The sequence below is a fragment of the Ruditapes philippinarum genome, unplaced genomic scaffold (genome assembly GCF_026571515.1).
Source record: "Ruditapes philippinarum isolate M1 unplaced genomic scaffold, ASM2657151v2 ctg5968_1_1_1_1, whole genome shotgun sequence".
Classification (NCBI taxonomy): Eukaryota; Metazoa; Mollusca; class Bivalvia; order Venerida; family Veneridae; genus Ruditapes; species Ruditapes philippinarum.
In genome coordinates this window covers 213,568-228,596 of record NW_026863255.1, presented here as the reverse complement: position 1 = coordinate 228,596, position 15,029 = coordinate 213,568, and the positions used below count along the sequence as shown (strand labels likewise).

General features: G+C 33.8%; 1 protein-coding gene across 1 annotated transcript; it reads left to right on the top strand.

Moving 5' to 3' along the window:
- Positions 1-1,639: 1,639 nt before the first annotated feature.
- On the top strand, positions 1,640-11,077 carry LOC132721625 (E3 ubiquitin-protein ligase MARCHF8-like; the record flags this gene model as incomplete). Its single annotated transcript, XM_060705945.1, is given in 4 exon segments — positions 1,640-1,850; positions 2,384-2,593; positions 8,462-8,611; positions 10,217-11,077. Coding segments are annotated over 4 exon segments (871 nt in total), but the record flags the coding sequence as incomplete, so codon positions are not given.
- Positions 11,078-15,029: the final 3,952 nt, after the last annotated feature.

Below are 15,029 nucleotides of genomic sequence, written 5' to 3'. Positions count from 1 at the left end.
CTTTAAAAAGAGAATAAAAAATAGAAAAATAGGAAAATTTTTGCAGGTTTTTTTTTTTTTTAAAAAATTAAATGAGTCAATAAAAATAAAACCTGTAATTTTTTTAAAAAAACATCTGCTGAGAAAAATTTAAAATAATCTACTATTTTAATTTAAAACCCTGACTTGTTTTGTCTGCCCCTTTATGCAGTTGATCCATTGGGGGCCCCCAATACATTGGGGGTCATAAGAGGGTTAATTTCCCAAGTGTGATAAATTTAGGGGTTTTAAAAAGTGGGTTCATTAGAGGTTAATACAGCGTGAAAATTAAAATTTTAAAAACAAAAAGTGTGTCTTTAAAAGGTTTCACGGTAACAAGGGTTAAACAAAGGGGTAAAATATTAGGGGTTTTTAAACAGTGTGATAATTAGAGGTTTCAATACGTTTTATTTTAGGGTTAAAAAAGGTGTGTTCATACATGGTTAAAGGGGGTTGGGGATGTTGGGGTCATATATGGGTGCAATTAAAAGGTTAAACGCGGATCTTAAGGGTTAAAAAGAAACAGTGTAATCATTAGAGGCCCCAAACTTTTTGATGAAAAAGAAGGTTAAAACTTAGGAATTAATTAAAATTTTAATTATAATGGATATTAATTAGGTTATACAATGTGATCATTAGAGTTAACCAGTGTGATCATTAGAGGTTAACCCCGTGTGATCATTAGAGGTTAATCAGTGTGAAGATCATTAGAGGTTAACACAGTGTGATCATTAAAGGTTAACACAGTATGATCATTAGAGGGTAACACAGTATGATAATATAGAGGTTAATACAATGTGATTACATTAGAGGTTAACACAGGGTCATGATCATTAGAGGGTAACACAGTATGAATCATTAGAGGTTAACACAGTATGATAATAAGAGGTTAATAGCAATGTGATCATTAGAGGTTAACACAGTGTGATCATTAGAGGTTAACACAGTATGATCATTAGAGGTTAATACAATCTGATCATTAGAGTTAACACAGCATGATCATTAGAGGTTAACACAGTGTGATCATTAGATGTTATTACAATGTGATCATAAGAGGTTAATACAATGTGATCATTAGAGGTTAACCCAGTGTGATCATTAGAGGTTAACCCAGTGTGATCATTAGAGGTTAATACAGTGTGATCATTAGAGGTTAACACAGTGTGATCATTAGAGGTTAACACAGTATGATCATTAGAGGTTAATACAATCTGATCATTAGAGGTGAACACAGCGTGATCATTAGAGGTTAACACAGTGTGATCATTAGATGTTATTACAGTGTGATCATAAGAGGTTAATACAATGTGATCATTAGAGGTTAACCCAGTGTGATCATTAGAGGTTAACACAGTGTGATCATTAGAGGTTAACACAGTGTGATCATTAGAGGTTAACACAGTATGATCATTAGAGGTTAATACAATCTGATCATTAGAGGTTATTACAGTGTGATCATAGGAGGTTAACACAGTATGATAATAAGAGGTTAATACAATGTGATCATTAGAGGTTAACACAGTGTGATCATTAGAGGTTAATACAGTGTGATCATAAGAGGTTAATACAATGTGATCATAAGAGGTTAACACAGTGAGATTCATATCTTGATATATTTCAGTATATTTAATTTCTCCGAGTGTAACATGTGTCGTATATGTCACGAGGACGGCAGTATGGAGAAGCTTGTGTCACCGTGTCATTGTGCCGGAACCATGGGTATGCTACACGTATCATGTCTAGAGAGATGGCTCGGATCTTCAAATACAACAAAGTGTGAAATCTGTCAGTTCCAGTTTATCGTACAGAAAAAACCTCGACCATTAAAATGGGTATATATGTTACTATCACTTTAAGATACCAACATTTATGATTCAGCGATTTTTTTCCCTATATAAATGGTACCCAATAAGGGACCCATTCACAATCACAAAAAGGACCTTCACAATTTTCTGAAACTGGTTCCAACGGACCCGTTCACAATTCTGATGAAATTTTCACAATTTCGATTCATTAAGCCTTTAATAATGTATTATTTCCTCTCTTTGCATAATGATGATAAAATTTTGCCTGCTTTACTTTATCTTAAAATGCGTTTAGCCGACATGATTTCCGTTGCATTTGCCCTTTAAATTCTCGTATTGTTTAAATACTAAACTTCTAGGAAGAATCAATACCGAAACAAGCGTCTTACAATTTCTGTAAACATCATTCAAAATGACTCGTAACAGTAAAGCTTTAGACATTAAGTATGTTTAAGTCAGTCACAAATTATATGTTCTTACTGCTTATAACTATAATCGTCTCATATAGGACAGATATTTCAATGATATAATAGAGTATACATGTATGTTATTATTTACAGTACATGCAGGAACCGACGTTGAAAGAAGACAGACTGTTGATAGTGAAGGATATAGTGATACTGGTTACCCTCGCAGGTCTTGTCCTTGCTGTTGCTGTACTATGTCTTGTGTTTGCTAAACGTTTGACAGATGAGCACAAGCCGGGGCCAGCAGCAGTTCTAATTATTTTGACCGTCTGCTCCGTCATGCTGTACGCTATATGGATGTTTGTAAGTGTACTGTATTATCTCCCTTGGCGGTAGTATAATTATCATGCTAACACTGGTAAGAAATTCATGAAAACAAATCTGGTCAGATCCCATTGTTTAATGCAATGAAATATTTCTGCATAGCGCAATTTGTTCTACAATATAGTTTTCATTCCATGTATATACAGTTAAACTTCGTTCGCTCGAACTCGGATCGCTCGAATACCTCCTTTCGCTCGAACTCATAGTCCAGTCCCGGCAAAATTCCTATATAATAATATATTGTTCTACCTCGGATCGCTCGAACACCCATCGCTCAAACTCTCGAACATGATCTCTGGTCCCTTCGGCAGAAATATAGTGTAAATCACACCTTTTCGGTCGCACACAAACAGACAACAAAAGTTGCAGGTCGACATGTTCTAAATAATTGACAATCGGTGACACATGTTTTTAACACCTCGTGATCGTGACAAAGGCAATTAAGGTTTATTGATACAAAATAAAAGGTGTTGTAACAGATTTGTTAACCAGGTTTTCAATTTTGAAAATCCTGGTTATTAGATTGGGGTATGGCGGGCGGATGGGCGGATGGGCGGATGGGCGGCTGGGCGGATGGGCGGATGGGCGGATGGGCGGGCGTCAAACGAAATTGTGTCCGCTCTGTAACTCTTCAACCCTTTGAAGAATTTTGATGAAACTTCAGACAAATGTTTACCACATCAAGATGACGTGCAGAACGCATGTTCCGCATGGCTGGCTCCAAGGTCAAGGTCACAGTGACATTAACATTGAAAATCCTGTCCGCTCTGTAACTCTTCAACCCTTTGAAGAATTTTGATGAAACTTCAGACAAATGTTTACCACATCAAAGAGACGTGCAGAACGCATGTTCCGCATGGCTGGCTCCAAGGTCAAGGTCACAGTGACATTAACATTGAAAATGCGGATGGGCGGGCGTGTCAAACGAAATTGTGTCCGCTCTGTAACTCTTCAACCCTTTGAAGAATTTTGATGAAACTTCAGACAAATGTTAACCACATCAAGATGACGTGCAGAACGCATGTTCCGCATGGCTGGCTCCAAGGTCAAGGTCACAGTGACATTAACATTGAAAATCCTGTCCGCTCTGTAACTCTTCAACCCTTTGAAGAATTTTGATGAAACTTCAGACAAATGTTTACCACATCAAGATGACGTGCAGAACGCATGTTCCGCATGGCTGGCTCCAAGGTCAAGGTCACAGTGACATTAACATTGAAAATCCTGTCCGCTCTGTAACTCTTCAACCCTTTGAAGAATTTTGATGAAACTTCAGACAAATGTTTACCACATCAAGATGACGTGCAGAACGCATGTTCCGCATGGCTGGCTCCAAGGTCAAGGTCACAGTGACATTAACATTGAAAATCCTGTTTATCATACTTTAATTTTGTCCGGGCCATTTCTCTTCAACTAAAAAAGCTATGGACTTGAAACTTCATAGGATGATAGATCTCATTAAGAAGAAGTGCAGTGCACAAGAACAGGTACTCTGCACTTCCTAATTTTGAGTAATTGCCCTTTGTTAATTTTCATACTTTATTTTGTCCGGGCCATTTCTCCTAATGTATAAAAGCCATGGACTTGAAACTTCATAGGATGATAGGTCTCATTAAGAAGAAGTGCAGTGCACAAGAACAGGTACTCTGCATTTATTTATTTTTTGAGTTACTGCCCTTTGTTTATTTTCATACTTTAATTTTGTCCTTGTCATTTCTCCTCAAGTATGAAAGCTATGGACTTGAAACATCATAGAATGATAGATCTTATTGATAAGAAGTGCAGTGCACAGAAACTGCTGCTCTGCACTTATTATTTTTTTAGTTATTGCCCTTTGTTATTTTTCATATTTCATTTTTGTCCTGGCCATTACATTGTTCACAAGGCGACACATCCGACTCGCGGAGTTCTAGTTTCCTTATACAGAATATAATTATAGTGAACACTTCCTCTGTGGCAATTCCTCCTACATTATTCATGTTTTACATTGCACATAGTTACATTGTTTGTTGCTTGTATTTGTATTTCAAATACAACATATTTATCTACAATGGTGATAATTGAAAACCTGGTTTCATGGCATTGCCATGTTTCTTGTTTGTTATGATAAAATTGTATATTTGCCGTCTTTAGTAACGATAAAAAGAAAACGACTTCTGAAATGCGCAAAAGTCAATAAATAAATGACGTTTACCCGGACGGCTTTAATTACAACCGTGGTTCATGTATCGTGAATTGTCAGTGTAATTTATTTATAGAATGATACTTGTACGTGTTTATTTTAGTAAATGACTACAAATATTTGCTGCTGTAAAATGTTATTTTTTATATTTAATGAATTCATTGTTTAAAATAAAATTAATTCCATAATAGACATATAAATATATTTTGAACATTGTTCACAGTTTGGATAAAGATCGCCCAATTGAACTCAACCAATTACAATATGCATAAATATAGATTAACACAGTGTACCGTTAATATTGTTTTCAATAGTATAATAATTCTTAATATGATGTATTCGACAAACAGATGTTCTAACAACAATTATATTGACGTATTTATCATTTGACCTATGTAAGCTGGAAAACCTTTAGGTAATAATAGTTCAACCTCAGTTGGCTCGAACTACCGATCTCTCGAACAAATTTTCACAGACCCTCCGAGTTCGAGCGAAAGAAGTTCGACTGTATATCTATATGTAACTGCATGTAGGATAAACTTTAAACATATATTGTAACACCAGGCACATATAACTATAGGATACAATGATAAATATATTATTATGTAACACGAGGCATATATAACTATATATAACTATAGGATACAATGATAAATATATTATTATGTAACACGAGGCATATATAACTATATATAATTATAGGATACAATGATGAATATATTATTAAGTAACACGAGGCATATATAACTATATATAACTATAGGATACAATGATAAATATATTATTATGTAACACGAGGCATATATAACTATATATAACTATAGGATACAATGATAAATATATTATTAAGTAACACGAGGCATATATAACTATATATAACTATAGGATACAATGATAAATATATTATTAAGTAACACGAGGCATATATAACTATATATAACTATAGGATACAATGATAAATATATTATTAAGTAACACGAGGCATATATAACTATATATAACTATAGGATACAATGATAAATATATTTATTAAGTAACACGAGGCATATATAACTATATATAACTATAGGATACAATGATAAATATATTATTAAGTAACACGAGGCATATATAACTATATATAACTATAGGATACAATGATAAATATATTATTAAGTAACACGAGGCATATATAACTATATATAACTATAGGATACAATGATAAATATATTATTAAGTAACACGAGGCATATATAACTATATATAACTATAGGATACAATGATAAATATATTATTATGTAACACGAGGCATATATAACTATATATAACTATAGGATACAATGATAAATATATTATTAAGTAACACGAGGCATATATAACTATATATAACTATAGGATACAATGATAAATATATTATTATGTAACACGAGGCATATATAACTATATATAACTATAGGATACAATGATAAATATATTATTAAGTAACACGAGGCATATATAACTATATATAACTATAGGATACAATGATAAATATATTATTATGTAACACGAGGCATATATAACTATATATAACTATAGGATACAATGATAAATATATTATTATGTAACACGAGGCATATATAACTATATATAACTATAGGATACAATGATAAATATATTATTAAGTAACACGAGGCATATATAACTATATATAACTATAGGATACAATGATAAATATATTATTATGTAACACGAGGCATATATAACTATATATAACTATAGGATACAATGATAAATATATTATTATGTAACACGAGGCATATATAACTATATATAACTATAGGATACAATGATAAATATATTATTAAGTAACACGAGGCATATATAACTATATATAACTATAGGATACAATGATAAATATATTATTATGTAACACGAGGCATATATAACTATATATAACTATAGGATACAATGATAAAATATATTATTAAGTAACACGAGGCATATATAACTATATATAACTATAGGATACAATGATAAATATATTATTAAGTAACACGAGGCATATATAACTATATATAACTATAGGATACAATGATAAATATATTATTAAGTAACACGAGGCATATATAACTATATATAACTATAGGATACAATGATAAATATATTATTAAGTAACACGAGGCATATATAACTATATATAACTATAGGATACAATGTTAAATATATTATTATGTAACACGAGGCATATATAACTATATATAACTATAGGATACAATGATAAATATATTATTATGTAACACGAGGCATATATAACTATATATAACTATAGGATACAATGATAAATATATTATTAAGTAACACGAGGCATATATAACTATATATAACTATAGGATACAATGATAAATATATTATTATGTAACACAAGGCATATATAACTATATATAACTATAGGATACAATGATAAATATATTATTAAGTAACACAAGGCATATATAACTATATATAACTATAGGATACAATGATAAATATATTATTATGTAACACGAGGCATATATAACTATATATAACTATAGGATACAATGATAAATATATTATTAAGTAACACGAGGCATATATAACTATATATAACTATAGGATACAATGATAAATATATTATTATGTAACACGAGGCATATATAACTATATATAACTATAGGATACAATGATAAATATATTATTATGTAACACAAGGCATATATAACTATATATAATTATAGGATACAATGATAAATATATTATTATGTAACACAAGGCATATATTAAGAGGATATTTTTTCGTTTGAGTGAAATATGGAATATATTTTCACGAAACATGATAAAATGCCACATATTTTCACGAGCCGGGACGGCGAGTGAAAATATGTGGCATTTTATCATGTTAAGTGAAAATATATACCATATTTCACGAAAATCGAAAAAAAAACCTTTTTATTTAATTTCATTTTCAAAGAAAATGGTTACGAACCCCTTTGCTTGCTACGCAACTGCAATTGTACAGCGCGCAGTAATATAATTATTGTCTTGTTTTGCACGCGATATTTAGCGCTACATTGTGACGTCACGTAAACAACTCTTTTAAACGTCTGTACAGCGTTAATGACTGAATTAAAGATATTGGTGTTCGGATTTATTTTCTTAGTTAGACCATTTCCTATCATTCTAGATAGTTTTCAAATCAAAATTCAACAAAAATTTGTTATTTATTTATCAGATTTTGTAAAGAAAATGGCGAAAGAAGTCCCCTTAAATGAATATGAGTTTTGACTCCGCCCACTTTCATATTTATATTTCATATTTATTTTAAAAAAATATGAAATATATTTGACTGATATAGCACCATATTTCATGGGTAAAATTAAATAAAACTATATATAATTATAGGATACAATGATAAATATATTATTATGTAACACGAGGCATATATAACTATATATAACTATAGGATACAATGATAAATATATTATTATGTAACACAAGGCATATATAACTAATATATAACTATAGGATACAATGATAAATATATTATTAAGTAACACGAGGCATATATAACTATAACTACATGATACAATGATAAATATATTATGTAACACGAGGCATATATAACTATATTTATATGTAACTATAGGATACAATGATAAATATATTATAATGTAACATGAGTACAGGTGGCTGTAAGACGTATGAGGAGACGTGTACACCTGTGGCATGTAGAACATCACATTATTCAGATCAAGCAGAAAAACAGTTGTCCTGGTGATACTAGCAATAAAATCTTCAGAAGATTTCCGGTGAAGTTGCCGTCAGCTAGACAAAAGGTTAATAGTTTTTTATTTATCACTTACAAAAAATAGAGCACTGATCTGGTCAGAAATATGTCACTTTTATAGCTTTTGGGAGCGAGGATTTGAATTTTTTTATTTTTCCACAACAATAGTGTCATTTATGTAACATGTACTTGTTGATGACACTTTAGTGTGCTGATTTTATTATGTATAAAGCCAGTGAGGCAAGAGGCATTTTTCAGTTACCAATTTTATTTTATTTATTGCTCACCAGTATCTCTGCTTCTTGTAAAGTCACGGCTCCTCGTATTATCTGGGTCAACTCTTAAAACCATCAGGATTTTAAATAACAAGTATATTCTGTTAGAAATGTTGTTTTGTCTAAGTATGAATTTAATCCATCTATAAAGAAAAAAGTTGGGGCAATTGTAGCAAAATTCAGGGACATGACCTTAAAGGTAACCATAATAAGGTCAAGGTTAGATCCTAATTATTCATGTCATGTCAACATACTAATCAAATAACTCATTCCTAACGACATATCAACCAAAACAATTGAACCTAGACCAAACAATAGTTACATAGTTATGTACTAAGTTTTGAATACAATATCTCCATAACAATACCTGTTACCTAACTATAGTTATAAATTGGAAAATGATATTATATTTACAGTAACATTGACCTTGACCCTAGGGGGCATGAAAGCAATTTCAAGTAATGTCTCTTCATCATGTTGCTGGATGACAGTAATTGACGAGACAACCATTGTTCTATTTTAAGTAACTGACTTTGGTTGTAGGGGGTTCATAGGCAAATTGCAATTAGCAAGGTCTGCATGTAAGCTTGCTATATACCAAGTTCCGATGTTTAACAAAACCCAACTAGACTAAACACCTACCTGTAAAAGTTTTCTAGGCATACAAAAACTTCCGTATACAAAAAAACTTCACAATTTTACACTAATACCTTGTATGTTATACACATAAAAAAGACAACAAATAACTGCTTGTAATTTCTTTTATGTTAAAAGTTACTTTTGTGGCATTTGAGTCTGAACTTGACATTTGCGCTAAATTTGTGCTGCAGAGTTAATACAATTTCCTCAAACTTATTTTATGATCTTCACCTTAAAATGACCTTGACTGCCAAGGTCAGATGTGAAATGCTGTTTCAATTTCGTATAACTGTTTGTTAATGCACTTATATGATTAATATTTGAACCCAAAAATAACCCTAACATCATCATAATGCCTTAAAGTGAATATGACCATGAATATCCTTAATGAACATCAAGGTCATATTTTGAAAATTATTTCATTTTCAATGAATATTAATTTATAGATGTATTTGTTCAATAATTTGAGAAACCATCATTTAGGACCAAACTGGAGTTTGAATGACCTTAGGCAAAAAAGCATCTTTGGTAATAAGAAAAATCCTAAAATGCAGTAAACTGTTCCTGCTTGCTGAAGGCTTTTTGTTGAAAGCATTACCAGAGTTCACAAAAATGTTGAAGTTCATAAATAATGTGGGAATTCATGAATAATGTGGGAGTTCATGAATAATTTGGGAGTTCATGTAAATTTTAGTTTTTAGGAATCATACAGGCTGTTGATTTATTTTCCTTTTTTTCAGACACCAATTTCAAAAAAGAAGAAATGTAACAACAATAATTTAGTGTCTACGTCATTTATCGGCTGCTCTTTGGAGTCATATAAAGCTGCCATGTTTAATCCTGTCACACCCACAGAACCATTACTTCAAGATGACAATAACAATGATATTACCACCCTTAATGAAACCAGCCCATCAGTGGTCTCCCTTGATGAAATTATTGACGAGTGTTTGAGTTACTATCAGCCACCGGAATGTGGAACTACGTCAGTTTTATTAAACAATGATTCAAGTCAAATTGTTAGAGAAACTGGTGTTTAAACTTGATTATTATCAATTTCAGATGGACTTTTATATAAGGAACCCTTATAAATTCTGTTTGAGACTAATTCCTTTGACTCGAATTGAAGTTTATAAAGCTTGCCGCAATCTGATTGGTCAGGAACTGTTAATTAAGTGACTTATTTTGTAAGTATTTACTCGACTATTTGATGACTAGTTCATCTATCGTTGTCAGTAAAACACATAGTTTATTTGCTAACATTATCCATCATCTATTACAATAGAAACCTCACACAAGCTTTTTGGTTTATAATTGGAGGTGACTTGTTAATCTAGCATGGATTTTTTGGTGAATTTTACATGTGAAATGTATGGTCAGATTTTATAACCAAAGAAGATATTGACTACATGATTGCTTTTTTTTGGTCATAATAAATTTTGTTTGTCAATATCTCAGATCTTTCACTCTAGTATTAAATTTAACTGATTTGTCAATCTTTGTAAACTTGAGTTATTTAATGTTGGTGCTCAGCCTGTTTTATTGTCCAGTAACTTGGAGATAATGTCATGTGACCAGCAACAAGAGATTAGTATCTAGTTATCATTGTTGATTATTGTGAGGTCAGTATTTTTGTTTTTGTTATTAAGAGAAATATACATGTATGCCAACTGATGTATGATTCTTACATCAGACCATTTATCTGGTCACAAATTGCTTCTCTTGTAATATTATTTCCCAGCCAGCACTGAGAATGGTCTTGTCCCAGATATGTCCCAGTCATCACTGAGAATGGTCTTGTCCCAGATATGTCCCAATCACCATTGAGAATGGTCTTGTCCCAGATATGTCCCAGTTACCACTGAGAATGGTCTTGTCCCAGATATGTCCCAGTCATCACTGAAAATGGTCTTGTCCAGATATGTCCCAGTCACCACTGAGAATGGTCTTGTCCCAGATATGTCCCAGTCATCACTGAGAATGGTCTTGTCCCAGATATGACCCAGTCATCACCGAGAATGGTCTTGTCCCAGATATATCCCAGTTACCACTGAGAATGGTCTTGTCCCAGATATGTCCCAGTCATCACGAGAATGGTCTTGTCCCAGATATGTCCCAGTCACCACTGAGAATGGTCTTGTCTCAGATATGTCCCAGTCACCACTGAGAATGGTCTTGTCCCAGAAATGTCCCAGTCACCACTGAGAATAGTCTTGTCCCAGATATGTCCCAGTCATCACTGAGAATAGTCTTGTCCCAGATATGTCCCAGTCACCACTGAGAATGGTATTGTCCCAGATATGTCCCAGCCAGCATTGAGAATAGTCTTGTCCCAGATATGTCCAGTCACCACTGAGAATGGTCTTGTCCCAGATATGTCCCAGTCATCACTGAGAATGGTCTTGTCCCAGATATGACCCAGTCATCACCGAGAATGGTATTGTCCAGATATGTCCCAGTTACCACTGAGAATGGTCTTGTCCCAGATATGTCCCAGCCAGCACCGAGAATGGTCTTGTCCCAGATATGTCCCAGTCACCATTGAGAATGGTCTTGTCCCAGATATGTCCCAGTCACCACTGAGAATGGTCATGTCCAGATATGTCCCAGTCACCACTGAGAATGGTCTTGTCCCTGATATGTCCCAGCCAGCACTGAGAATAGTCTTGTCCCAGATATGTCCCAGTCAGCACTGAGAATGGTCTTGTCCCAGATATGTCCCAGTCACCACCAAGAATGGTCTTGTCCCAGATATGTCCCAGTCACCACTGAGAATGGTCGTGTCCCAGATATGTCCCAGTCACCACTGAGAATGGTCTTGTCCCAGATATGAACCAGTCATCACTGAGAATGGTCTTGTCCCTGATATGTCCCAGCCAGCATTGAGAATGGTCTTGTCCCAGATATGTCCCAGTCATCACTGAGAATGGTCTTGTCCCAGATATGTCCCAGCCAGCATTGAGAATGGTCTTGTCCCAGATATGTCCCAGTCACCACCAAGAATGGTCTTGTCCCAGATATGTCCCAGTTACCACTGAGAATGGTCTTGTCCCAGATATGTCCCAGCCAGCATTGAGAATGGTCTTGTCCAGATATGACCCAGTCATCACTGAGAATGGTCTTGTCCCTGATATGTCCCAGCCAGCATTGAGAATGGTCTTGTCCCAGATATGTCCCCAGTCACCACTGAGAATGGTCTTGTCCCAGATATGTCCCAGCCAGCACTGAGAATGGTCTTGTCCCAGATATGTCCCAGCCAGCATTGAGAATGGTCTTGTCCCAGATATGTCCCAGTCATCACTGAGAATGGTCTTGTTCCAGATAAGTCCCAGCCAGCATTGAGAATGGTCTTGTCCCTGATATGTCCCAGTCATCACTGAGAATGGTCTTGTTCCAGATAAGTCCCAGCCAGCATTGAGAATGGTCTTGTCCCAGATATGTCCCAGTCATCACTGAGAATGGTCTTGTTCCAGATAAGTCCAGCCAGCATTGAGAATGGTCTTGTCCAGATATGTCCCAGCCAGCATTGAGAATGGTCTTGTCCCAGATATGTCCCAGCCAGCACTGAGAATGGTCTTGTCCCAGATATGTCCCAGCCAGCATTGAGAATGGTCTTGTCCCAGATATGTCCCAGTCACCACTGAGAATAGTCTTGTCCCAGATATGTCCCAGTCACCACTGAGAATGGTCTTGTCCCTGATATGTCCCAGCCACCACTGAGAATAGTCTTGTCCCAGATATGTCCCAGTCACCACTGAGAATAGTCTTGTCCCTGATATGTCCCAGCCAGCATTGAAAATAGTCTTGTCCCTGATATGTCCCAGTCACCACTGAGAATAGTCTTGTCCCAGATATGTCCCAGTCACCACTGAGAATAGTCTTGTCCCTGATATGTCCCAGTCACCACTGAGAATAGTCTTGTCCCAGATATGTCCCAGTGACCACTGAGAATGGTCAGTCATATGATAGGTCTTGTTTGTCGTACATGTGATATTTACAAACTACTATTTCTATAATTTATAGTTGTGTTGAAATAACATTTATATGATTTATATGACATATATATTTATATTTTGTATACATGTACAATGTTGTTTGTTTCCCTGTTTATAGTTTAATATAATAAAGTTTACTTTGTTTCTAGTCTGATTTGTACACATTTGTTACGTTGAAATGATAGACGGATGTACTTACTATATCTGCATATTTAAAGCTTCTTGGAAAAGAAAAAAAAATGTTGTGCAAAGGGAGAATGATTTATTGATTTGCTTGGTAATTCAGGAGTTAGTGGTATCCTATAATGGCCCAGTGATCAAGGTTGCACCTCTTGCCCCCCACAGCTGTGGTATCAATGCTTCCAGAGACTTTAAATAAGCTGTTAGGAAGCTATCCAACATTGGTGGTTCAACTTGGGTGCCCTGAAATAGTGCATGTCATAATCATGTACTTAAATGTTTACCTTTTATATCTATTGATTCTTAACTTAGGTATACTTAAAATTCAATTGCCATATATACACATGTGGTTCATGTATCTATCTTTGGTTTTGTACAACTTGGTAGTACTTGGCTTTTCTTTACATTAACTGTAAGTGTCATCTGTAGAAATTATATCATTGCACTTTTTTTTTTTAACAAGGCAGTCTGAAGGACAGCTAAATCTCCCTCCATAGCAGACATGAATGTGTACTTCTTGACCATAAATCAACCACGACCTTGATGTTGTGCCATGCATATCATAAGCAAATTTGTTCATCACAAAAGTTTGTTTCAGTCATTGACCAATTATAATCCATATTCAGGATACCTTCAAAGATCCTCTTATTTTGTTAGAAACCATGGGTAATTTTAGACTTCGTAAATTGACATATCTGGTTGTAACATGCTTTAGGCAAAATTGCTGTCCTGTGGGCTTTAGTAATATGTTTTGTTTTAACATATATTATTTCATGCTTTCCAGTGTTTTATTGTAATATATCAGATGATTATATTCTGATAAACCACTAGTGAAATTTATAAAATATAATTTTCACTGTAGCCGGACCATATCTGAATGCGGATGAAAAGAAAATCATAACTAAATGGAATAACAGACAGAAATAAATGCCGTCATGCATAAATTTTTAATCTTTAGGAAAAGAAAGTCCAGGTCATCATTTATCATGTTAAAAATGTAACAAAATTAGAGAAATTTAACAGAACTATATTTCAAAATTGATGATGTGACTTCATGATATGATGACATCACAAAGGAGAATGCGTGACATTACGCGGCAAAATCGGTAAAAAAATACTGAAAATTCCTTAAAAAGCATGAAATAAAAAGAAAATTTATTTGTGTTACATATAAGATTGAAATATAATTCATTCGTGAACACCAGCTATTATATTTTCACTCGTGGCTACGCCACTCGTGAAAATATTGCATCTGGTGTTCACTCAGTGAAATTATATTTCAATCTTACATGCAAAACAAACAAATATCCTATATATACTTTGATTGTGACTCTAGTTATAAATTATTTGTTGTATAGTTTTCATGTTTTACAAATCA